The sequence below is a fragment of the Pteropus vampyrus genome, unplaced genomic scaffold, assembly GCF_000151845.1.
Source record: "Pteropus vampyrus isolate Shadow unplaced genomic scaffold, Pvam_2.0 Scaffold438, whole genome shotgun sequence".
NCBI lineage: Eukaryota > Metazoa > Chordata > Mammalia > Chiroptera > Pteropodidae > Pteropus > Pteropus vampyrus.
This window is the reverse complement of record NW_011889219.1, coordinates 173,357-199,240: the sequence shown is the minus strand read 5'-3', so window position 1 is coordinate 199,240 and position 25,884 is coordinate 173,357. Positions and strand designations below refer to the sequence as shown.

The window sequence follows — 25,884 nt, the reverse complement described above, 5'->3', positions numbered from 1 at the left end:
GCAGGCATCCCTGACCTCTGAACTGCTTAGCTGCTAATTTTCCACAAACTGATGATGAAAGAGTTCAGAGGCCGGGGGTGGGGGTGAGGAAAGGCGTCCTCGGTCATGGGTACTGTGCCTGGCACATGGTAGGTGCTCAATAAACGCCTCCTGCTTACCGCTGAGCGTCTCTCTGTCGGTCACCCAGGGACCATCTCTTAGAGTCCTTGCGGTAATTTCAGGCTGAGAAAGCCTCGGGGACATGAAATAACTCTCCCCTCACCAGGACGGACGGGCACGGGGGCTCAGAGGCAGCTGTCTGGGCCCCAGCGCAGCTCCGTCCCCTGTCCTGACTTCCTCCCCACGTGCCACGCGCTGCCAGGGAGGCTGGTCCTCACTCCGCAGCACAGCAGACGGACTGGGGCAGGGTCTCACCTTCGAAGCACCTCTAAAAGATGAAACCCTTGGGGTGCCGTGGGACCTCAGAGGGCACCTCGCAGAGGGCAAGAGTCCCTTGGTCCCTAAATAGCTCACTATTCCTCCTGTGAGGTAACCCATGAGGTTTTGGGGTCACACCTGTTCAGCAGTACTGGTATCATTCCATGAGGGGTATGGGTTTGTCCCTACAGAGGAGAAACTCCCACAGGCAGTTTCTAACGCCAGTGCTCAGGGCCAGGACTGCACGGCACGTGGAAGCGGCGTCCCCTTCTGGAAAAGGGGGGAGGTTCTGCCATCTGCACAAGGACAGCCCCAGTCTGGCCAGCGGTGAGCGCCAGCTCGACATTGGGCAAGCCGTCCCTCGGCTCTGGGGCTCCTTGCCCAACTCCCACAGTAGCACCGGCCACCCCAGGCTCCAGACGTTTATTGCCATGACTGAGACCTGCCTGGAGCCCTCTGCGGCCTTGTCATTCTGGTGACCACTGACCCATCTCTGGAGCTTAAACTTCACCTTCTGTGGGATGTCCTATCTGATGCACCCCAAGCCCTTCCTGCCGGCCGAGAGCGCTACACCTGTTAGCGCACCTGCCCTGCACTCGCCACGTAGGTGTGCACGTGCCCCCGCATGCTCCGGCCTTAATCCACACACCAAAGTACTTATCGATACCTACTACGTACGCCGTGGAAGGTGCTAGGGATGAAAAGACCAACCGAGATGAGATCCTTCCTACTTTTAAGAAGCCCAGTCTATTGTGGGAGGATTAGACCTTATTAGTCACCCATCATTATTAATTCAATTTAATTAATGAATCAGTATTTGAGCAGAACCTTTTTGTTTACAAATGTTCTCACGCACACTGTCTCAGTTAATCTTCTATGTGTCCCGGGAACCGTGAACGTTTGCTTCCGAATCTGAGAAACAGCCGGATGCAAGGAAAATGTGGAAGGTTCATAAACACCATCCTCTCATTTTCACTGGCCGTGAGCAGTGAAGCATTTGGAAGTGCACCGCGGTGTAAGGGCGTCTGAAACCACGGCAGCTTGCGATATCGCGTGTGTATTTATGTGACCTGGTCTGGTATTTTAGAAAAAAACGATTGTTCGATCAGCTCTCCCCCTGGGGACCGGGTGGCCCAGCGAGTGGCCAGGCTCCTCTGAGCCTGCGGGCCTGAGCTGCCGGCCTCACCTCTCACAGGAGAGCAGCGCCGTGGTCTCAACGCCTGGCTGCTACACGCGGTCTGCTGAGCGAAGCCGGAAGCCGGTCCCGGGAGAGCAGCTGACGCAGGCACCTCCACAGCGGCTTCTAGGTGAGTGCCCTGGAGTGGGCGCCGGGGGCTTCACCTCGGCACCCCCCGCCTCACCGCCAGAAGACAGGCTGTCTGTGCCCACGCGCCAGCTCTGGAGTGACTACAGGTGCGGGAACTTAGCCCAGCCCCACTCCAGTGCAAATAAATTAGCAAATTGTCATAAACAGAAATTACACTAATGGAAAGATGCTTTAAGTGATTAATGAGCCTCTTTCCCGTGACTTTGTTTTTCAATTTGCTTCATGAACTTTGAGGATGTTGATGCTGGTTTTCTCACCCCAGGGCGGGCGCCAGCATCTCCTGTCAGCTCCCTGGTGTGAGAGACCCAACTGGACAGAAAATGCCAGGCAGCGTGACGAGCTGCCCGGGGAAGAGTCTGCACGTGGCTCAGCCCTGCGGGTCCCGTCAGGACGGACGGCAGCGGGGAACGCAGAGCGCGCTGCAGGGGGCAGCACCTGCCGGCGGCGTGCCGGAGGCGAGGTGCCCGCGCTTCAGGTTCCGTCTGCAACACGGGAAGAATTCAGAGGGCCGGCAGGGACCAGAGGCTCTTCTGCTGTTCGTGGCACGGAGCCGAGGGCACTGACTCAGAGGCCAAGCGGCTGGATGCAAATCCCAGCTCTGCCACTGACAAGCTGGGTGGCCTGAAATGAGGTAGTTAATCTCACTGGGCCTCAGTTTCCCCATCTGTGGAGTGTGGATCCAAATGTACTTTGTGGGATTTTGTAAAAACTGAGTGAGTAAATCTATATAAATCACTCAGAACAGTGCCTGGCATCTGGTAAATGCCACAGGCGTGTTAGCTGTTATTTAAGCTCTGCAATTTTATGATTCTATTATATAAGATACACATGTTCACAAGCACTGTCACACCAAAAGTACACAAAATGCACACAAGCCCAACACGAACCAATGCTCACACGCACACCACACATCACAGACCCCCCCCAACACAGATTTGAACCAGAGCTTGCTGGCTGGGGAAATCCTCCCCGACTCCCATAGACCAGCCAAATCTGAACTGCATGTTCTGCGTGCCAAACTCTGACTCCTCTCAAAGTAATTTTATGACTACCATATTTGGTTCTGGGGAGACAGCAATCGAATCTGTGTGCCTCCCACCTTATTTCCCTGCCCACCGATGGCCCAATGGCCAGGGTGACTTTACGGCGTCGAAGGTGCAACACTTCCCTTTGGCCATCAAAGCGTCTCCACTGAGAGACTAGAGGCCTCTGAACCAGGTGACTGCCACCAGCCATAAAAGCTAAGTTCCCTAAAGGCAGATACAAAACGCGATTCTGCATTTACTTGAGATGATCAAGGAATCGGCTGTACTGATGACAGGAGCTGTTTGTATTAAAACCCATTTAGACAAAACTGTTTCTTCCAACATGACTATTAGAAGAACACAGCGTACCGTATTTTCAAGGAGTCTCGGCTAAAGGTCTCTGATATTTTTCACGGCGTGAGAGGACAGAGCTCCACTAAGAAGCACCTTTGAGAACAAGCTAGAAGCCAGATAGAGGGTAAAGGGCGAGCGTGGGCGACCCAGCGCAGATAGCTTCCTCTCTGCCTGACTTCTAGGGGGAGGGCCCGGGAGCAGGCAGGTTCTCCTTGCTGGAAAGACAGCGGCCTCAGAAACAGACGCCAGGCCTGGCTGTGCTCCGAGCTGGCTGTCCCGCCCCTGATCAACCAAGCTGCAGGCACCGGGCCTACAGCCTTGGGTCATGCCTGTGAAACCACAGACAAAAAGTGAGGACAAATGTCGTAGCCGTGTTGAGCTTCCTGGGTTCACAGAGGGTGATGTGTGTCTGCGAGGCCGAACACGGACCCCACTTGATGACACACAGCCCGGGACACGGGTAGTCCCTCTGGAAAGCAGGACCCTGCGCTCGGAGAGAAAAGCCACATTGCTCCATTACTTCTGTCCCCAGAACTCAGCACCCCGCAAAGACAGTCCGCCCCTCACCGTGGGACATCGATTCTGAGGCATCTAAAGCGCTTTGCAGTTGGGCTCCGTGAGCCCCGGCCTCGCCCTCAACACGGCCAGATGGCTACGAACGGTCTCCGGACAGAGCGGGAGACGCGTGTGCTTATCAGACCACCTGGCAGAGATGCTGCCCAGATGGTCCAGGTCCATGGCCTTTGTGGGATCAGCTGAACTGTGCGCCCAGTTCTGGTCACGAATCTCACATGGGCTCGGATTCTGCTATGTCAGCAACACCTGAAACGCTGTCTGAAGGGAGATTCGCAATAAAAACAAGGAAAATGAGACGGTGAGACAGTACCAAGCCTGCTCCAAGCTGGTCCCGCACCTGCTCCCACACGAGTCGTCCGAGCAGGGCTGCCCCGGGGAAGCGAGCAGGCTTCATTTAGGACAAATCTCGCTGGTGCCTCTCGTGCCTCTCGTGCCTCTCGGCGCTCAGCAAACTGCAGCCGAGCCGGCACCCTGGGCTCCCGCGTCAATGAGACGCGGACGTCCATGCGCCATGTGGTTTTAACAACAGCGCTGGGCCCGGAGAACGAGATCACACTCTACCAGGCTGGTCCACAACTGGTTCTGCTCAGCACTCCCCACAGCTCTCAGCAGGTCACCAACAGATAGCTGCTGAGTGGACGCTGTCATCTGACCTCAAGGCAAGCGAGAGCAGTCCTCGGGGAAGGGGCTCGTGCTCCGTAAGTGCTCTAACTAGAGGTGAGCACCGAGTGGGCTAGGGAGAGTGGACATGTGAGGTCCACCGTAAAGGCCCTGGTCAAACGCTGACACTCACTTCCCCTTTCCTGAACTACAGACGGGAAGTGAAAACAGACGCAGTCGTGTCCCAAACATCCCCAAACCTGCCACCCCAGGGGACGCTCAGAACTACAATCCTGGCCCTTTTGGCAGGTCCCACTGGAGGCAGAAGAGAGGACACGGTAGACGGCCCCAGGTGACACCTGGCCACCATCTTCTCTGCACAGCTGAGGCCAGGTCACCGGAGCAGCACGAGGTCTCCTGGCAGGAAAGGGGGGCTCACGCTGCTGACACCTCCCAGGCTCAGGAGCTATGACATCCTCACAGGTGACCCCGCCGCTAGTCAACAGGAAAACAGCACAGTTTTGGGGTCCTGGCTCTCCTGCCAGCCGTGCAATCTCAGGTGAGTTACTTCCAAAATTCACTTATTTTTTAAAAAGAAGTAAGCAATACCTGTTTTGCAGGTTTGGTTTAAGAAAAATGCTACTATCCTGCTTGGTACCTGGCAGGTGACAAGGCAGTAACCAAGGCAGGAGGAGGGGTAATGGCAGGAGGGCGACCACCAGGGTCACCTGTGGAGTCTAGGGTCCCGCTGACCGGAGCGTTCCCTCCTTGGCCTCTTGTGGCGAATGTGACGCGCCAAGGAACTGCCTCACGGGAGCTGTGCGACAGGTGCTTTCTCACTGGCGTGATGACAAAACTGGTCAACAGGGTTTCAAAGAAGGGACAGGTTCCTGGAATTTAAAGGAGAAGGCAGCTTCAAATGCATTAGTGCATCCGGCTGGGCCGGGGCCAGAGTGAAAATTCCACCGCAGACCCACGCAGCTTCGGGGACAAAGTGCCGTTCGGTCCCTGGTGCTCCACCCCCGATGGCCCACTGCCCTCTGCCCCCTGCTCGAAGGAGGTCACCTTGTCCCCGTGGTGGGCTCCCGACCTCCCCGGCAGCCTATGCAGCACAGCGCGGAGACCCATGGGACCAGTCGCAAGGCTTGGGGTGAGCCAGTTCTTGGCCAGTTACCAGGGGCGTGACCTTAAGTGTCTTCACTGTCATCTCTCTGGTTCCGGGCTCCGTGTAATAAAGCCTGCCCTGCCTCTTCCACAGAGCAGAGGTGAGGGCACGTGACAGGAGGGACCCGGAAGCAGGGAGTGGCTGCACCAGCAGGGACGTACTGGGAGGGTGCACTGGGTCCCCGAGGCAAGAGACCCTGGGAGGTGAAAGGAACCGGCTGAGGTAGGACAGGAGGAGGCGGTCACTGAGCTTACCCTTGTCTTTACGGGGTTGCGGGGAGGGGAAGCAAGGCGGGAACGTAGGCCGGCCAGCTCGACTCCTCAGTGGCACAGAGGCCCCTGAGTCCTGCTGGCCTCTCCAGTCTGCACACTGTGTACCAGTCACAGGGACAGATTTAGGTCCCTGCTGTTCTGCAGGCTCTGGAAGGTGGCAGCCCTCCCATGGGCAGGCTCCCGCCTCAGCCCTCCCAGCTGCCCCATACGTGTCCATCTCTGTATCTGCCCTGCCCTCAGCCGGGGCCTCCCCGGGGCCCAGCACACGGGGGCAACACGACGTATCCCTCACTAGCCGGGCGAGGACCTGGTATGACGAAGACAGGTGTGCGTGGATCTACTCAAGAGCCACAATTCCCCCTGAAACACGACTCTCCAGCTTTACGCGCTACACAGGGGCCGTTTTCATTACTAGGAATAGGTGTCAAATTAGGCTCGAATTTTCCATAATGTCTAAATATTGAGAAAATGCTACTGAAATGCATAATGGAATAACTAGCCAATGCAATCCGTGGTCTTCCCATCTGCCCGAATACAGGTTTACAATAGCAGGGGCCTGCACGTCAGCCGGGCCAGATGTCAGGACCAGATGCGGGCGAGAGAGAACGTCCTCGCGTTCACTCTTCCACTGAATTCGCCGATCGGGGCGGTCGCTCGTAAATCTAGGAGACAGATGTGCCTGGCACGTGGCAGTTATTCAGTAAATGCTGGTCGTCTGGATTATTAGGTGAGTACAGAAAACAGGGAAGTCAACGTCTTACTGGAGTCAAAGCTGAAAGGAGAGAAGCTCAAAGGCATTTCTGGTTCTTTCTGACTGTTCTGATGGGCAGCAGGACCCTGTGGAAGGCGGCACACGCTGGCAGGGCCCTGGGGCCTGGAGGCGGGCTAACGGGCTTCGAGTGCCAGCTCCTGCTTTGTACACGTGACTTGGCAGGCAGTTTTCATCCGCGAGACAGGATGACGAAACGCCCTGGGAGTTGCTGAGCGACATGGGTGACTTGGGCCGGCCCAGGGCAGCACCCGGGAAGTGGAGGTGGAGCACCAGGACAAGCTGCCATGTGCCCTGGCACCTAGTGAGGCCTAATCCTGTAGAATATGGGCTCCCATTCCCAGGCTCCCCACTTTTCCCTGAGCCACAGTGAGACCACTCAGGCGGATGAATCCTTCCCTTCTGGCACCCCCAAGCGCACTGCCCCTTCCCCCACCGGATGCTGCGTGACAGTGAGCTGGGGCTGAATCAGACCCAGCCAGGACTTCTGGCGTGGCACGGAGCCCCCTGCGTGAAGCCGAAGCTGCAAGACCCAGGTGCAAGTGTCCTCTGCCTCGCTCGGGGACTTCCACGCCAGGAGGTCATGGAGCCTGAACGACCTGAGTCCCACCAAAAAGATCCAAGTCCTCCCCGGCTCCCGCATCACTTAGATGCCAGCACGTGAGAGCTAACAGCCTCCTCTGGTCGAGCCCGTAGAGACCGGATCGTTTTCATAACCCTCTCCCTTGGGGACGGGGACTGGCTGCGGGCCCTGTGCCGCCAGTCCCACCTGGGCTGGTCCCCGGCTCCACCACTTCCTGGCTGGACTCGCAGTAAGTCAGTTCACCCCTGAGATTCCGTTTCCTCGATGGAACAGGAGTGCCGAATCAGAGACGTGGAAGGCGTCAATCAGACGGCGGAGGCAGCAGGCCTGGGAAGCCATGAGCACGGCAGCTTCACCGCGCTTGTCACTCTGCTTATTCGGCCGGCGAGGACCGACTGTGCCCTGACTCTGTGCTGAGCTCTGGTGGGGCTAAGAGCAGGACGAGTCCACTCGCCCCCACCTTTTCACAGAGTCCTCTCTGTACAAAAGATGAGCGCCTTAACTCCACGACGTACAGGGGTGGTCCCCCGAGTCCCCAGGCATTCTGCTGAGAGCGCCCCTTCTCGAGGCCTCCCGTCTACGAGTAACGTGCTTATTTCGTCACGAGCTTTTTGGAGAGAGGTCTACCTGCCCCAATTCCACTTTAGTTTGCATAAAGAAACTTGCCACAGCTCCTGGAACCTATGTCGCCCAAGGACAGATCTTCCCAGAGAGACAGTCTAGGGTGATCTGAGGCTGCACGACAAGCTGTGAGCATCCCATGCCGACAGAATCGGCGTGCGATAAGATGAACAGACAACCACGGCGGAGCTGCCCCTGCAAGGGGTCGCTCTCCGGGCGGCCACCCTCTCACATCCCAGGACGTCTTGGGGCATTCCCCGTCGTCCCCGTGGCTAAACGTCCACCCACCCTTAAAAAGCCTGCTCTAAGGTCACCTCCTCCGAAGTCTCCTCTAATTGCCCCCCGCCCCCAACAGCAGCTTCCTCCTCTGAACCTCAGGGTGCTTGGCACAGCATCCAGTCCCTGCGCCCGCAGCACCTTTAATTCTCAGATGACAGAGCCACACCCTCAGACGGCGCGGCTGCACCGAGGCCTCGTCTTTGCCTCTCAGCTGCTCAGGGGCCTCGCGACATACCCGGGACAAAGCAGGCGCTCTGTCAAGACCGCCGACCACACGCGTCCATGAACACGGGCGCCTGGTTTCTCCAGGATGCCCGCCCCCCACCCCCGCCAGCGGAGCGTCTGCCACGAGCCAGGCGCTGACCCAAAGCCCAGGGCGGGGTCCACTATTTTACAAACACTCTCACAGAACAGTCCTTCTGGAGACCCGCCCGGTCCCCAACATGGCCCCTTCGTGGCTTGGTCAGATGCGCACGCCAGCTGCGGCTTCCCAGACAATCGCACCCCACGTTCGGCTGTCAGTCTGTGAGACTCCTCAGGCCCAGCACTGAGAGGTGGCCTTGAAAACCTGTCACTAACGCGAATGCCCAGGCTGGCAGGAAATACATGGTCCGAGGCCAAGGCGGCTTTCTCAGCGGAATCAACCATTTACGAGCGGCGCCTGGAGGTGGTGAGGGGCTAGGGCGATGCCGGCTCCTTGGTCCCTACTTCCTTGCCATGGCTTTGCTGGGCTACTTGTGGCTAAAATTTGATGGCTAATCCCGTGGGGTCCCCTCATAACCCCGAGTGGGGTGCACCGAGTCCCAGAGGGGCCCACCACAAAAGGATATGAGTCCCCAGCGGATGCCCAGCTTGCTGTTGATCTCCAGGCTCCGGGCCGTCTGCCGCTCTCCTTCCAGCTGCCCCTTCTCCCCAGGGGATTCTGGGAAACTCTCAAAGTTGAACTTGTCCACTTGGATCGCCATTCTAAGAGAAGGGGAAACACAGCGGAGAATTAATCAGGAGGACAATTTCTTCTGCTGGCTGTTGGAGAATCAGCCCATGCCGGCGTGAGACAGTACAATGAATCATTATCGTAATTCAAAGCGGATTCATTCCAAGAAAATGGAATAATAGACTCCCAGGGTAGCACTGGCTTCAGAGCTGGTTCAACACACAGTTTAGAACTGAGGACGGCCATAGATTCTGGCCTCGGAGAAGGCTCAGGTGCCCCAGAAGAAAATTTAAATTCTGGAACAGGACAAGGCGGACAAGACCCCATGTGGAAAATCACAGACTAGCAATTATTTAACCACGGGGACCCCAAGAGCCCCCTGGGAACAGCAGCCTCATCATCAGAGGCCTGCCCGTCCCCTCGCTCTTCATCCTGGCCAGACGCGCTTGCTCACACGCACCAGGTGCCAGCGGCGGCACAGCGCCCACCTGCCCACTTCCAGCCCCCTGCGCCCAACCCACTTTCCTCCTGAGCCACTGCCCACCCTCAGGTTTCTGCTCGAGCATCACGTTTTCTGCAAGCGCTCTCGGCTTTGCTGGCTGGACCCAGCCCTCTCGACCTTCTGGCAGCTTCTGGAGCACAGTAGGCGCTTCCTGCCTTAGCCTGTTTGCTCACTGCTCTCTAGGCAGGGAGCATTTTTCTCCTGACCCTTGGCACAGCTGGAGCCTTTGTTCTTTAGGTTCGAGCTTAAGAAAGGTCCTCCCGGTCCCCCTCACCCCTGGCGGCTCTCTCTCCATCCCCCCTCGCCTCGTTCTCCTTTGCAGCATTCGACTTATTTCTGTCCTAGCATTTGTCACGAGCTGGAAATATTTATTTCTGGACTTAACTGCCTATCAGTTCTACTGGACTGAGCTCCCTGAGGTCAGGATCTCTGAGTCTTGTTGACCACAGTCTCGCAGGCCCAGAATCATGCCTGTCGCACTGCAGCAGCCCTGGCTGAGTTACGGGCCTTCCCTGGCACCCTGATGCACACCTCTTCCCCCTCGCTGCTGCCCCAGCCTCTGAGCCAGGGAGCGGTCTCCAGAGCGAGGCTGGTGGCCCCACTGGGGAGGGCTTTCTTTGTCACCTGTGTATGTGCCACACACTGGACTTCTCAGCAGCCCAGCTTCCTGTGTAAAATGGGAAGCGTGCCGCTGGGTCGCCGGCCACTCTGTAAATGAGGGTGACGACGTACGCAAATGTGGCTGGCGCCTTGAGAGGGTCCCTCCAGACAGCTGTAGGGATGAGACTTGAACCCCAGATGGAGGAGAGACCCAGGCCCCAGACACGTCTCCAGGGACACGATGTCCGCAGATGTCATTGAACACGTGATCAGATGTCCGTTGTGCCCAAGGCCTGTCCAACCACATGAGCCCTGACAGCACCTTTCTTCCTGGAGGGGAGGTGTCCCCCACAGTCCGAAAGTCCCCGCAGGGCGCTAAACACTGCAGCCCAGCTTCTTCACCTCTGGGGCTAACAAATCCCACTTGTACAATTTTGTGCTGATTCCATAAGATGCTGGATACGAAACGGCGAGCACAGGGCCCAGAACACAGAGAGGCCTGTGTAAACGGTGGCCGCTGCCACGGCGAGTGACCCCACATCATGGACGGAGAGGCTGGGAGAAGCCGAGGAAGCCACCGCGGCTGTCCAGGGAGAGCCGAGGCTCAGGTTTCCAACGCGGCTCTGATCTAAACCCACATCCTCGGTGTGTGCCCTGCCTCGGCCCTCCGCCCGGACGGTCCCCGCCACCGTCCCACTCTGCTCATCTCTGATGAGTCAGAGTTAAATAAAATTAATACCGCTATTGAATGCCAATTTTCATGTTTAATTTTATGGCCAAATGTGACAATAATAGTCAAGAGTTGGCACTAAAAAAAGGTGCTGTGATTTTTGGAGTCTCTAAAAAAGCACTGGTTTTTAAAATACCGTATCACCTGATTCAGTCTTTGAACAGCTGATAACCTCGCCGGGGGAATCATGATGATGACAGCTGAGCACAAACCGAGGAGTCGGCTTTAGGAGGGCCGACCACACCGTCACACCGCGCTTTCTCTGGGCGAAAACTGACGGCCCGGAGGCTGCTGCTCTGAATCTGCGTGGGCATCAGAGAGGCGGGTATCCGGCCGCAGAAGACCTGCCTATTCTCTGCTTTGTAGGGATGTACGACCCGAGTGAAACAAAGCAGCCGGCCTCCCGAGTCACACACCCTGAACGAGAGGGGCGTGTGGCAGACAAGAACATGGTGTGAACACGGGCATCTGGATCACACCCAAAGAGAAGAGCATTTTCTCCTTAAGCCTCACAGATCGATTACGGGGGGAAAAATCCTTTCTTGTTATCATCTTTAACTGGAAAGACACAGCACATCCTAAAAGTCCGAGCACGGCGCTGTCTCAGCTTAGCATCGTCAGCGATGGCAAACACCAGGGCAGCGGCGCCCAGCACGGGCCGCCCGGGGCGAGCTCCCGGCCACCACCCTCTCCGTCGTCACAGCTGCTGAGGGAGGGGCTGTGCACAGGCCGCAGAAAGTAAAGTAACCTGCCCAAGGCCACAGAGACGGCAGGCGGGAGGCGCAGGCTTCCTGGCCAGGCCTGGACACCTGCGGCGTGCGGTGACGAGAGGGGTGTCCCCGCTCACGGGAGCTCCAGCGCACACCCGGCCGGTGCTCGCCCTGAGCAGCTACAGGGACGGAGAGCTGGGTGAGGGGTCTGTGCAGCTGATGCACAAGGCAGGGCCTGGGGGTCTGTGTCCAGTCCCCCGGCCTCTCGTCTGCTCCGTGCACAGAACGTGGTCCCTTCGTGGGGAGCAGCTCAGGAGACAGCAGCGTCGGGGGGGGGGGGTGCCTGGCTCTCTTTTCGTTGTAAAAGTCTCTGTTTCTGAGGTATCCCTCCAGCTCATCTGGACGGTGGAGGTCGTGTGGGGCCCGCCTACACCTTCGGTTTTGATTCCGTGAGTTGAACGAAAGCCAAGGGCAGGGACCAGAGTGGCTGTCAGGGGACAGCGGCTTCTTGCTGATGAAGCAGCTTCTCAGAAGATGACCATCTAGCCTGAACACTCTCAGTTCACACTCAGGGGGAGCCTGGGCACCACCTGCGTTTCACAGATGGGCAAACTGAGTGCAAATAACTCACCGCGGCCTCCAGGTGCTGGTCGGGAGGCAGCCTCGACGCTGGCCCTGCCCTCTCTGCACGGGGCCCGCGCTCCCGGGGCCCTCGGCTCAGACGCTGGCCCGCCACTCCCCACCCTTCACCCCCTCCTCCAGGGGGCCACTCCCACCCTGTCAGACCCCACCAGACATGGCCTCCACGGGGAGTCTCACCTCCTACCCGCCCTCCCTGCCAGGCCTGCCGGGGTGCTCACCACCCCCACCCCACAGTCACCAGTGTCCGTGCCCGTGTCCCGAGGGTGGGCTCAGCCATCATACCTGGGAGCACAGGGCTCTGCCCCCGACAGCTGTAAGAGGATGTGAGTTGAGTGAAGGGTCTCGCACACGCAGCCCGAGATATCCCCTTCAACGCTGGCGCTGCTCATGTAAAGTTTATACCTATTTTCTCTGCATTAGAGAAAAATGAAACAAAGCGCCGTTTCTAAGGGCCAGAGGTGGGGGTGCTGAGCTGGAGCAGCCACCCCGAGTGTCAGGACTCCAGGGACGGGCCCCTCGACCGCAGCCAGCGTCTCCGTGGAAGCAGAGCCTCGCCTCGCACGTCTGCAGACGAACGTTCACTTCAGGGCCTGAAATTCTTTCCTCGGCACAGAAAATGGTGCTTAATAAAACGAGATTTACTCTTAATCACCAGTTGCCAGTGCGCGTACCCCGCCCACACCCCGAAACCGTAGGGAGCACAGCGAGGGCTGGACTCCTGCTGCTCGGGTCACTTTTTGCTCATTTCTCTCCACTAGGCCTCCCCTGGGAAGAGACTGCACCCTAAAAGGGCCGGCCAGCCTGCTGGATCCGTGTGGCCATCAGCCCAGCAAAGGCAGCAGGAAGCTTGGGCCCAGTGCCTTCTGCCCGCGGGCTCCGCAGCACAGCGGGGCAGGGCGGGGTTGCAAGTGGGCTCCTGACCAGGTGTGGAACGGGGGGTCTGACATCTAGCTGTGGGGACCCCGTCTGGGATGGAGAATGGTGGACACAGAGGAGCACGGTCCTCTGAAGCTACAGACCTGGACCTGGATCTGTCCTTTGTCACTCAGGACCTCTATGGCCAGAGGCAAGTGGCCTGGGTGGCCCCGGGCCTCGGCTTCATCTGCAAGGTAGATGTCCCACACTGCAGAGTCAGTCGGGGTCGTGGAGAAGTGAAGTGGACCACTGGCACATAACTGGAGCTCAAAAAATGACAGCTCTTACTTTCGGGGTAAGGAAAATGGTCTAAGATGGATCATGGTGATGGCTGCACGATGCCGTGAACGTACTAAAAAAATCACTGAATTGTGTGCTTCAGATGGGCAAATTGTATGATATGTGAATCACATCTCGATAAAGCTATTTTAAAAAATTATAGCTATTAAAGGCAGTTATCGTAATAAAGATCAAGGGAGATAGCATTTACGAAGACATTTTGTGAAGTATAAAATGGAGATAAATGCCAGATATTTATTCTTTTCACTCACTGTCCTGTGCTCTTCAACATTTTACCGAGACTCCCAGGCGAGCCCCTGGCCTCTCGCTGCAGCCTCGGCCCCATGCGGGCAAGATTCGTTACTGGCTTCTGCCTGCCTATTAGGTCTCAAAGGTCTAGTTCTGCCGGGGGCCGCCTCTACTTGGCTGTGCCTCAGAGCAAGCCACCCCATCTCTGAGCCTCCGCGCTGGCCCAGCAAGGAGGGCGCGCGTCCCTCAGGCCTTCACGTGCACACCGTGGGCCTGCGGCCTGGCCCGGGCGGGTGCGTCCTGAGTGCTGGCGCCTCCTGCTTCTGACTGTCCTAGAGCACCAGCTCTTTTGAGTTTTTCCGCCGTGATCGAGAGAGCCTGAGAGGCTCCTTCCCTCCCCCAAAGGGCCATGCTCGGGGTGGGGAAGGCTGGAAAGCGCTGGGTGGAGGGGCTCGGCCGACGAACCGTGGCCTCTGCAGGGGCGGATGTGATGGCGTCAGGATCTCCTGCCGTGGAAAACCGGCAGGCTAACCGAACCTCGAAGGCTCTTTGCCAAAGGCTCTTCCCAGCTCCTTCTGAGCTCTGCCAGAGTCACTCGCTGGATTCGAGGAGGGGGACCTTCAGCAGCAACGTCACAGCCACAGGGCCCGCTGCACGCCCATCACCCACATGGCTGGGCAGCCTGCATCTGAGGTGTGGGCACCGCAGCGCAGCCCCCCACTCAGCGGCCGCAGCCACGACACTGGGCAGGTCCGAATCTCCCACGACAGTTGCAGGAAGAGCCTCCTGAGACTCTGCAACTCTCAGCCACCCTGCGATCTGCCAACCAGGGTGTGAGGGGACACGTCAGTCACACCATGGTTCACACGGGCCAGACTGAGGGGTGGGGACCTGGAACAAGCCACCTGAGGCGAGCGTGACGGGACTCTGAGAGCAGCCGTCACGCTGCAGGCCCGGGGCTCATGCCACGACGTGAGGACGCCCAGGTGCTGCCTCGGAAACCTCAGGGACGTTGCGAAGGCATGCTGGCAGAGCTGAGACCCGCCAGATGGGGAGGGGCTGGCAGTCAGAGGGCAGAGGTCAAGAGGGGTCACCCTGGGAACAGGAGCCAAAGGCGGTGGAGCGTGACAGTGAGCCGGCACCCTGGATGTCACTCTGACTGGACAGGGGACTGGGAAGGGACAAAGGCCCAGTAGGGGCCAGACAGCGGAGGCTCTCGTGGTCTCACCATGCACGAGTGTTACCCAGGAGACGGTGGCGCAGCGGGGCCGGCGGGCCCACACGGGAGGACGGCGGAGAACTGGCCTTGAGAGCGGAAACCCCACATGAGCACAAAGATGGAGGGACTGAAGGAGGAAAAGGAAGTAGACTCGAGGGGACATTACTGAGCGTTAGCGACGATCACGTCATCCTGAAGTGGGTTTCACTGTCGTCACAAAGCAGATGAGGAAACTGAGGCACAAGCAATGACGTGGCCACGAGGATGGGGCCCCCCTGCAGAGCCTGGCGTGGGCGGAGGCTGCGGCGGCCAACGGGGCGTCCGCAGGTCAGGCACCAGCTTCTCCCTGCAGGCCCCGTGACCCCCCGGGACACTGGCCAGAAGCCAAAGCCGGGGCCCGGGGCCGAGACTCCAAACTGAGAACACGGCCCTTCTACGGGTATCACACAGGATCCCACGGCGTGGGGGGCGGGGGGCAGGCTTGGCCGAGCCAGGGTTCTCACAGGCCCCGAGTGAGGACGAGAGAGAAGAACCCACAGGGTTAAAGCCCCGCAAAAGCCACTGGGGAACTGCTGCGGATGGATCCGGCGGGTGAGGTGCCCAGGACGCAGCGTGAGGGCTCCGTGCACCCCCAGTTTCCGAGGCCGAGGAAAGACGTGGACGTGCCGAAGGTCAGCAGTGCTTCCACTGCCCTCTACGCCAAAAAGCCCTGTGCATAAAGACATCCCTTCGGCAGAGCTGAACCCCCAGAACTTTGACCCCTACGTCAGGGTGCACTGCCCCGACCGTCCACGGGAGGGTGCGCCTCCCCCAAATCTGGAGGTGGGGTCTGCAGCCAGTGAGGTGAGGGCCTTGGAGGGGTGCGGGGGTGGCCCCCAGCCGGGACTTCCTCACGGCCAGGTCCTCACGGCCTCGTCCGCCCCACGACCACCGGGCCACAGCGCCATCGCTACGCTTGTCCGCTTCGCCGAGGAGGGGGGCCGGACACGGAGCCGTGTGTGGCCTTCAGGGCACAGGAGCGGGTCGCGCTGAGGGGGCGACGTGGCCCTGTTTCCAGGGAACAAGGCCTCCTCACGTCACCGTGGTGCCCAGAAAAGGTCATGCAGGCCTGGCAGCCGCCAACCCGTCCCCAGGGCAGAGCCTGACTGTGCCTGAGTCACCTCTGCCGGACGTCCTCTCTCCAGAAGACCGTGTTCCACTTGAAGCTCACGTTGTGACCCCGGGAGCGTATCCTAAACACTGTGACCCTCGTCTGTCACCTGGAATATGAGCATACTACCTACCTAAGAAAAGGTGACCTGTGGATGGATGATTTAGGATGAGGTACTCTCAGTAAAAAGCCTTTCGGAAAGCCTGGTTCCCTTTTGGCTGTTACTACTGTAGCTACATCTTCCCACTGGCACCTCAAATACCCTCTCCCCTCGGGGCCCGCGGCCTCTTCCGTCACCACCCTGCCACCCACTGCGTGGCCCGCGAGTCCTCTTTCCCCTTTGCCCTCCGGGTCTGGCAGGTCCCAGGCAGTTCCCGGCCTGTCCGTGCCCCAGGTCAGGCCTCCTGCCTCCTCCTGCAGCGGCTGCCCAGATGGCGACGTCATTCTCACTCAGCTCCGGCCCCTGCTGTCCCCTCCCTGCCCTCCTCACCTCCGCCCAGGAACCAGCACACTGTGGGCAAGCCGGCCCGGCACCAGGCGTGCCTCCTTGCCTTGAGAACAGAACTGTGACGACGCGCGAGAAAAACAGGTGCAGACGCCAAAGGACCTCAGTGCCCTGCTAAGTGGTTTCTTACTAGAGCTTCTAGAACTTTCTGTAGACGAAGGGGGCCAAGGAGGTTTCGCAGAAGGCAGGCAGCAGCCCTCTCCAAGCCTATGGAAGACCCCTGAGGCAGCCCGGTGGAAGGGAGGAGGGGAAGAGACCGGACGAGACCAGTTTGCAAGCTGGTGCAGTGGCCCAAATCCAAACCAAAATCGCCATTGAGAAAACGAAATTCCCAAGGTATGGACTTCTCAAAGAGGCTTGCAAATTGGACGTTGCTGGACTGGCATCTGTGTGTAAAATAACATCTGCATAACCGTCAACAAATACCACTGTCAACAAAAACAATTTATAGGACACAGCATTAAAAGGGATTCCTTTAGAAAATAAAACTTAGAATACATTTCCAGAAGGCCAAAATCCTTTCAAAGAGGCGTGAGCGCCAAGGAGGCAGTAAGGTTTTTAAATAAGAATCTGGAACACGCACGAGGACTTCCTCTGGGCTGGGCACTACTCTAAGCCCCTCCCACCCAGTTCACAGAAACGGTGGCCTCTGTGCTGGGCACCAATCCCCATGAGAACCCCGAGGGCAGGCAGGGTGGTTCCTGTTCTACAGATGGGGAAATCGAGGCTCCCAAGGGAACTCCTACTCTAGTGAGAAATGCAGACGCCGAGACCCCAGGAGCAGGAGCCAGCGGGATGCCGGGCGAGGAGGAAGGAGAAGGTGGCAGACCGGCCCAAGGCCAGCGTGCACTGAGGCCGGAGCCGAGGCCGCGTGCCTGCAGTGCCCTCGGCCTGTGCCTCGAGCTGCGAGCTGGCCAGTCTGCACACGGGAGGCTGGCGTGGGGCCCGGAGGCCTTAAGAGAGCACGGCTCTTAGCCATGGGAAGTTGAAGCAGGAGGGTAGCACCATGAGAGGCTTGATTTAGGGTCTGGAGGACCGGGCTGGCCATGGTGCCGACCAGTGGAGATGGGCTGGAGGGCCCGGGCCCGAGGCAGGGCACTGGCGAGTGGGGGCAGGGCAGCAACCCCGGGAAAATCCCAGAAACCCGAACTCGGGTGGGAGGGATGGCGAGAAGTGGGGTTCTTCCGCACGTCAGGGCCTTGGCCTTCACTCCAGAGACACCTGAGTGCTCATCTGACAGATCAGTTCTTCTGATGAAGCTCCTGACATAACTGCACTGTCACCAAGGCAGCAGCCATAGACCTGTCTCCACACGCGACGCCACTGAAATGGCTCGGAGCGGGTTTTGCGCACCGTCCAGCACCGCCCAACTGCACGAGCCTCCGGGACCCCGCCTCGGCCAGAGCCTCCCACTGCCAGCATTGCTGGGGGTCACGGTCGTCCCCCCGCCCCCCACCTTGTTCAGCGAGGGCGCGATGGTCATTCAGCGCTCTGCTCGCCTGGCCCCAAGCTTTGGCCCCTCCTCACCGGGCTAAGCTCTCTTTCTCACGCCTCTGTGTTTCTAGTAGTTTCTCTGATAAAACATGTGGCGAAAAGATTAGCATTGCACACATACTTCTCCCCGCTGGTCAGAGGGTTCTCTGACAGGCAGGGCACGACCCATCTGTCTTCACCTTCCTAGCACCTGGAACATTGCCTGGCACGTCGTAGGTGCTGAAGAAAATATCTGGTTGACCTATGAGGCACCCAGAAGCCTTTTGTGTGGCTGAGGCCTTATCCTCCCAGAGGGAGCCGCTCGGTACTGAGCTGATTGGTTTTAAGGCAGTGAAATGCCCCAGTTTGTTAACAAAGTGCCTCGATCGTACTAAATCAGTTGCCATTAGTAAAAAAGTGCTATTATATCTAATTACACATTCCATCGATTCTGAATTAAACCTTATATTTCCTAAATTAAATGAGAAAAGCAAACAGGAATAGGAAATACTTGGATTCCCCTTGCAAACAAGTGAAAGGTTTGTGCGAAGCTCAGGGAGGGGTCTCCACGGTCCTTTGGGCCCAGCCCTCGGAGCCCAGGGTGGGGGTGACAGAAGGCCCTCTCAGGGCTGCGGACACGAGGAAATGTGGATTTGCTTCCCAGCTCTGTCTGCCTCCATGTCTGTGTCATCCTGGGTCAATCGTTTGGCCTCCTGAAGCATTTTCTTGCTTCATGAAATGAGGTTGAAAACAGAACGTGCTGAGCACCAAGCACACATTCGAACGTTGGTGGCAACTGGCTCCCACTACCTACGACATACGCCCTGGCACAGGACCCAGCCACAGGGCGCAGAAAGGAACCCAGAGGACACAGAACACAAGCTCCCTAGGAAGGCACCCAAGACTCCCCACCGCCTGGGCCCACGCACCTCTAGGCCTCATCTGTGGGACCCCCCACACGCCCCCCGCACACTCGGCAGCGCAGCAAAGTCCTGGAGAACTGGACTGGGATCCGCCCCCATGCGCGAGTCTCGCCGCCTGACTCCGAGTGGCACAGGGTGGGACAGAACCAGGGAGTGCTAGGGCCAGCTCCCGCCCGCTCCCGAGAGTCAGCTGATGGCATCTCTTCTCAGTGCTGTATTCAGTGATGTCATGTTGGTGGCTTGAAAATGGCCACAAAGGGAAGCATCTGCATCCCAGAAACGGACAGATGCTACCATCAGGGTCAGTGGTAACAATTCACCAGGTCACAACTGGACGGACTGAGGGCCACGGGCAGAGGCTTGGGCGCCTGAGCTGCAGGACGCACGTGTTGACTTCCACCCAAGGAAGGAGGCAGAATTTATAATCGGAGCCTGACCGGACAGGCTGTCTGCCAAAACCAACCATCAGGGTTCTCCAGAGACTAACGAAAAATAAGCGAGAGTCAGAGTCGACAAGACAAAACATTCACAACACTCGAATACAATGTAAAATAGCTAAGATGCAAAAAAATAAAAATAACCCGCTGGAAAATGTGACCAAACTTCAAGAACCAACGACGACACGAAAATGGTCCGAATGCGGGAAACACCAAAGTCTTCAAGACGGTTGTTATAACCGGGCTCCCTGTGATTCAAATAATGGGAAAGGAACAAAAAAAAATACAGGAATATACAACAGAGAAACAGAAAGTAGTTTTTTAAAGAGGCAAATGGAAATTTTATAGCTTAAAAACACACAAAAAATTTAAAACCTCATTGGATAGTTCAGCGGGATGGAGACGAGGGGCAGCTGAGTGACCGTGAGGACAAGTCAGAGAAGAGAACACGATGAACTGGATTCATCGCATTAAAACTTGGGATCTTCAAAGGCAAGCGACAGAGAAGGTCTTCGCAACGCTCAGGTCAGACAGGACCCAGATGACGTTAAGAAGTCCCCAAACTCCACGACCAACGACGCGACGAACAGCGGCCGGAAGCTTTACGGGGACTTCGCAGGAGGAGGCACGTGAACGGGCGACACAGGCCTGAGACGCGGTCAGCACCAGCGGTCGCCGAGGGAGTGCAGGCCAAAACCACGATGTCGCCGAGGCCGGCACAGTGGAAAGCCCGGCCACGCAAGCGTGGCAGTGCCGTGGAGGAGCGGGGACTCTCGGGCAGCGCTGACAGACGTGAGGGGGCGCGGCCACTGGAAACAGCTGGGTGGTTTCTCGGACAGTCACACGGAGCTACCATACATGCCAACAGTCCCAGCCGGGCGTTCGCCAAGAGAAACGAGAGAGTCCACACGGACCCCCTCGTGAACGGTGCCAGCGGCCTCACCCGGAGCAGCCAGGAAGCAGGAACAACCCAAAGTCCACTGACAGGTGGGCGGGCGAACAAACGTCACTATGTCCTCACGGTGAACTGCCAGTCAGCAACAAACGGGAACGAACTGCTGTCACGTGCCCACAGCGTGGACGGGCCTCACAGGTACGGGTCCTGGGTGTCCCCGCGAGTTGGAACACGTCCCACTGGACACTGAAACACATGCAGCTTAGGACACTGGCTCCTCGCGGGGAGGTCTGCTCCGCACCGTGCTGTGTGTCCCACAGTCCCCAGCTCACAGCCTTGTAAGTAGGAGCACTGAAGGGCGGCTGCTGGGAGTTGGCTGGGGAGGAGCTGGCGCTGTTGTAAACACCCCGCGGCAACCCCGTTTTGTGTAAATTTGTGAGCAGCAAGTACTTAATGAAATCGAGAATTATCATCACTTCTATTTGTTTAAGATTTAAAGTGCTTCTCTTTAAAAATAAAATGATTTCTAAACGATCCTGTAAACTTTAGGTATAACGTGCATTTTTTGTTGCTTCCTCTGACAGAAATCACACAGATAGGGACCGTCTGTCACATTTTAGACGGCGATGCGTAAATGAATATACTTAAGGCTCAGAGTCACCACAAGAAAACAAAGTCTGGGCAATGTTAGTTAACACAGGTGCCCCTGCACGACTGCATGACATGACCTCTCTCAAACACAGAGCTGGCCTCAGATCTGCGAAAAGACACAGCTCAGTCCTCTCTGTGCCTCCAGTGGCCGCTCAGCTCCCGGCTTTGCCTCTGCCCCTTAGAGTCCTCAGCTGCCCGCTTCCCTTTCCCGCTGTGCAGGTTTCTGGGACCCTGAGAATCCTGCACCTCTTCTGCATGCACCCATGGCCTGACATGCCACTGTGGAAGGGACGGGGTCTGAGGGGCCCCTGGCCCGGAACTGTGACCCAAGCAAGGCCTGGCGGGGCTGGCTGTGAGTTTCAAGAGCCAAGGAGGCGCCCCGGGGGACCCCCAGACACCAGGTCTGTCCAGCCCCATCTCCAGCCCTGCCCTCTCTGCACCACACATTTCAAACTCCTCTCGGGCACAAAAGACGGGGTGCTCATCTGTAAAATAGGGTGATGGGGCCTGTAGGTGAGAGGGTCTCCGGCCCTGGGAGACACGGAAGTAAACGGCTAACGCTGTGAGTGATTCCGCTGTCCCTCCAAACCTTTGTCACGTGATACAAAGAAAACACTCAGTGTGGGAGACGGCAGCGAACCGGCGTCCGACCAGCAGGACTTCGTCTCCCTTGTTTCCGGGATCACCTGGATGCCGCGGGTGAGGGGGGCAAGGGGCTGATCCCCACTGGGCCCGGCGCCCGCCGCTGTAGCAGGCATCTGCCCGCTCCCGACGCCCGGAGGGACGGCCTGCGTGGCGGGGCCGGGGGCCGCAGCCGGCCTGCAGCTGCCACGCAGCGCCAGCAGGAGCGGAGGACACCTCGCTGCACCCTCGCGGGCCGCTCCCTGCAGGCCTCCCCCAGCGCAGGGTGGGTGGCGGCTGGCGCGCATCACAGTGGAAAACAAGGGAGTTAATGACTAGATCAAAGCTTCGGAAAGGAGCTTCTGCTTTGCATTCGAGACAGCGCGCACTCGCAGACCTTCGAGGCCGCAGACGAGTGCTATTTATATCTTTTTTTCCAGCCCAGACACTAAAAGGACAAAAAGGTAACAGTGACGAGATGAATAGTAAAGACGCCTTCGACCCTTCCAGACCTGTCGGACACCCCCAGCTCTGGCCCCACGACGCGGGGGACTCAGGCTGAGGTCTCACGTCCCGCCAGCCACAGCGCCCGCTGGTCCCTCAGAGCCCAGATGGGGCGGGGTGACGACGGTGACAGCACGCGCACGCGCCAGCCATGCGTGACACCTCTTGCGACCCAGCAGTGCCCCCCCCGACGTGGAAACTGAGGCACGGGCAAGGAAAGCCGCCTGCTGGAATCAGCCCTCGGGTGCCAGCGCCTACTCTGTCAGGGCCTCTCCCTCCCTGCTCCGAGGGCGGGGCTTGGAGGAGACCCAGCCCCCTCAGCAGTTCCGATCCCTGGGATGTCACCTTGGCACGTGGGGCTCAACCTTCTGCTCGGAGCATGAGGACACGAGTAGAAGCTGATGGCTGTGGCCCGCAGGCCTGCTGCATGGGGGCCGTGTCACCCCGATCCTCAGCACCACCTTAGGAGGCAGGCGTGATGTCCCCGAGGACTGCAGCGGTGAGTGACAATGGCGGATTCCACACTCAAGGTTTTACTGGTGGGATCATCGGAAGGAGACGTCCAGTCTTCCACGGGCCCTCGCACGCGCCTCGAGCCGCCAGCGGCCCCTGAAACCCAGGCTCGGCGGTGGGGCGCTCACAGGGGAAGGGGGCCTGGCCCGTCCCTCGCGACGCAGGACCGAGCAGAGCCGAGCCCCGCTTCCCTATCGGCTCGGGGTGGTCCAATCTGCAACACGACACCCGCACAGTCTGGGCACAGGCAGCCGAGGGGACGAGCGCGGCTCTCTGCCTAGATGAGACTGGGCTCTGGCCACCGTGGCTCATCACGGAGTCGCTGAAGATCACGAGCCCAGCGTGGCAGAGAGAGAGGAACACGGATGCAGCAGGGAGAAGCTAGGGCTGTGCTGGCCTAAAATACGGCTCTAGTTTGCTGCTGGACAGTAGCTGACGATGGCCTGTCCGAGAAACTGCTGAAAACGAAGAGCAGAAATCACCCAGAGCTGCTCTGCCACGTCCAAATGAGAAAATGCGACTCCGGATGGCCTGGCCTTCAGTTCTGTCCCCCAACTCAGAGGATCTGTCAGGCATGACGGGCACCTACGGGCAGCGACATGGCTCAAAATGAAAGGAGGCTGCGGAGGTCTGGAGTGCGCCGCTGGCGTCTGGGGCAGGTCCGGGCAGGGGCTGGGGCTCGGGAGCACCGACCGCACAGCTAAGGGCACGGTGGCAGACCCAGGCAGAGGGACCCCCGTACCGCCAGGCCTTGAGTGGGAAAGCCGCTGTTGGGGGTGAGGTGACACGCTTCCCCTCGTAGACGTCAGGCTTGGCCACGCGCTTGCTTCAGTCACTGGGCCCATGCAGAGTGGCGCATCCATGCTGGATCGGACCTGTGACGGCCATCGCACAGTTCGGTCTCTTCCCTTTCCCTGCCACGCATACCAGGCAAGGCTGGCCAATGTGAACCCTGGAATGGCAAAGGCGTGCGGCCGACCCTCCTCGCCGTGTCGGCTGGGCACGACGTGCGGCTCTGCTGTCATTCACGGCCCGGCACGGCCCGGCACAGCGAACAACCAGCTCTTCTCCCCGGAATGCCATGTGCTTGTCCACAGTCACAGACGGCCAAGTGCACAGGCCGTGGCTTCTGGAAGCCTCCGTCTTCCCCGGCCGAGAGCCATCGTCTCCTTTACCTGTCTGCCTGGGGACTCTGCCACTTTTCCCCAGCATCACAGTTCTTACGACCCAGTTTTCCTTCTCCTGCTATGGGACAGTTCCCCTGGGGACACTGCCCCATGTGACACTGCCTCAGCTCTGGCCCTGTCTAAACCTGGGGCCTCCACAAGCAACATCTCTCCCAACGTCTAAGAAACGTGACCTATTAAGAAATGAACCGTGTCGCATCATGAACGAGTAGGTGAACTGCAGTCCAAGGTCCTGCAGGCCAGCTTGCCTCGCGAGGCAGCACGTCCGCTGCGGTGAATGATTCTCACCTCCCGTCGGCCGACCTATTGCACCATGGGAGGAAGGCATGGCGGCCAGGGCAAAGCAGGAGGCTGTGCGGCACTGAGCCAGAGTCCTGAGCCCCACCGGCCCCCCGGCCACACAGGACGCTTCTGCGTGACCTTCCCAGGCCTCCCCTCTCAGGGGCCACGGATGTTGTATCTCAAACTCGGACCCTTCTGCGCACGCTCGCTTGCCGTTTTCTGGATCCCTGCCCTCAGCTGAGCCGCCTTGGTTTCTGCTCTACCTGCGCTAGGTTTCGGGGATCGAGCCATACATGCCCGATGTCTAACTGTGGCCCACGATCAGTTTTTTATGTGCCCCTCTGTTTTAGCATGAATTTCCCCTAAGAAACTGGCCCTGACAGACCAAGCATATAAATTCCAGATCTGCCTCACTTGGCTGCGTGAGCCCAAGTAAATGACATAACCTGTCTGAGCCTTAATTTCCTCACCTGCAAAAAGCAATAATAATGCCTTGTAAGATTAAGATAGAGAAATAGTCTGCTATACTACGTGGCCACTCGCTGGTGACAGCTTGTAGAAAGCTATCTGACTGTGATAACATCCTGCCCATACGTCTCCGCCCTTAGCTGAAACTACATTTCAGAAACCGACATCAGAAGCTACGAAATTCATTTTTGAAAAATGCAATTTCAAAAAGATTGAACCATGTCAATCTTTTATGTCGTTCGTTCATTCAGCATGTTCTGGGTGCCGACACTGTACAGGACGCCATCGCAGGTGAATGTGACTGAATCCCCGACTTGAAGGACCGCCTAGTCCCATCGGAAGGACAGGCACGATCGCCGTGACCATAAGCACAGTATGAGCTGGCACAGGCTGCCTGGGTCTCCCATCATTACAGTCAGCGGTGACAATGAGAGAAACAGGCCACCACCTCGGTGACAATTTGCACAGAGAAAGCTCAGTCTCGGCTCTTTAAATGGGGCTCTCCCAGTCCCTCTCGGACCACGGACTGCTGGCTCCCAGGGCCACTGCAGCGGTGCTCACAGCGTAGATGGAATCTTCTCCTGAACAGTCAGCCCGTCTGAGCCTCCGCTCCTACAATGCTAAGCGTTCCCGTTCCATTCTCTGCTGCCACGGGGAGCCGACTCTCGTCCCACTCAGGAGCTCCAGGCTGGACAACGGCCGAGGCCCCTTCCCTGAGCACCGCACAGGGCTCCCCGCCTGCTTCTGCGAGTAGATGCACTGGACACCACGCCAAGGGCCCTGGGTCAGGGTTGATGCAGACAGGGCCACCTCTGCAGACAGGACTCAGAGTCCCGCTCTGCCGAGTGCCTGGTCAGACAGTGAAGTATTCTGAGGGGCCGACTTCTTCACCCATGAGATGGGGACATGGAAGCCTGATATCCCGGCTGTCGTGACAGGGACATGAGGCCTCGTCCACAGTTCTGGGCACGACGCAGGTGGGAGAGAGAACTGGAGGCATTGCCTGGGAAACCGGGACTCCAGTAAGTCGCCTCGCCACCAGGATCTCAGCCCCTCACACGTCCATCACCTCCCACGGGTCCTGTGACGCTATGAGTGTGCATGGCAAAGGGACTTGCCACCGTCAGAGACAACGGTGGCCTTGAGCAGAAGCGCCCGTCTCCATCCTCAACCGCGTGGGCCTGGAGGGTCCGTGGTGTGGCCACTGAAGGGGGAGGAGGGAGGACACTTCTTTACTCCCACCTGCTCTGGGGTTTGTCTCTACAACGGGGAGACCCAGCGGGCCTGCCTGCTTCATGTGTGTGCCGGAGGGGTGGCCGGCTCTGGAACCTCTGGGCCTCAAGGTCCTTGTCCCCAAAATAAGAAAACATGCCCATGGCACGGCATTCTCACAAGAATTTAGTGAAGGAAATGTCTGCTTCGCTCAGTGTCCGGCACCAAGTCCGCGAGCAGCACGTGTGACTTGTCCCTCCCCGTCACTGTCTCACCTATGAATCACAGGTAGCAA

At 58.3% G+C, this 25,884-nt stretch overlaps 1 protein-coding gene across 1 annotated transcript in view; it reads right to left on the bottom strand.

Annotated features, from left to right (window-relative positions):
• The window catches only part of LOC105306488 (trafficking protein particle complex subunit 9-like), a 285,172-nt gene that overhangs the window by 85,938 nt on the left and 173,350 nt on the right, over positions 1-25,884 (bottom strand). Inside the window, exon 10 of the mRNA XM_011381532.2 lies at positions 8,806-8,954. Coding sequence (XP_011379834.2) covers positions 8,806-8,954 — 149 coding nt within the window. The remainder of the gene's footprint in view (positions 1-8,805; positions 8,955-25,884) is intronic.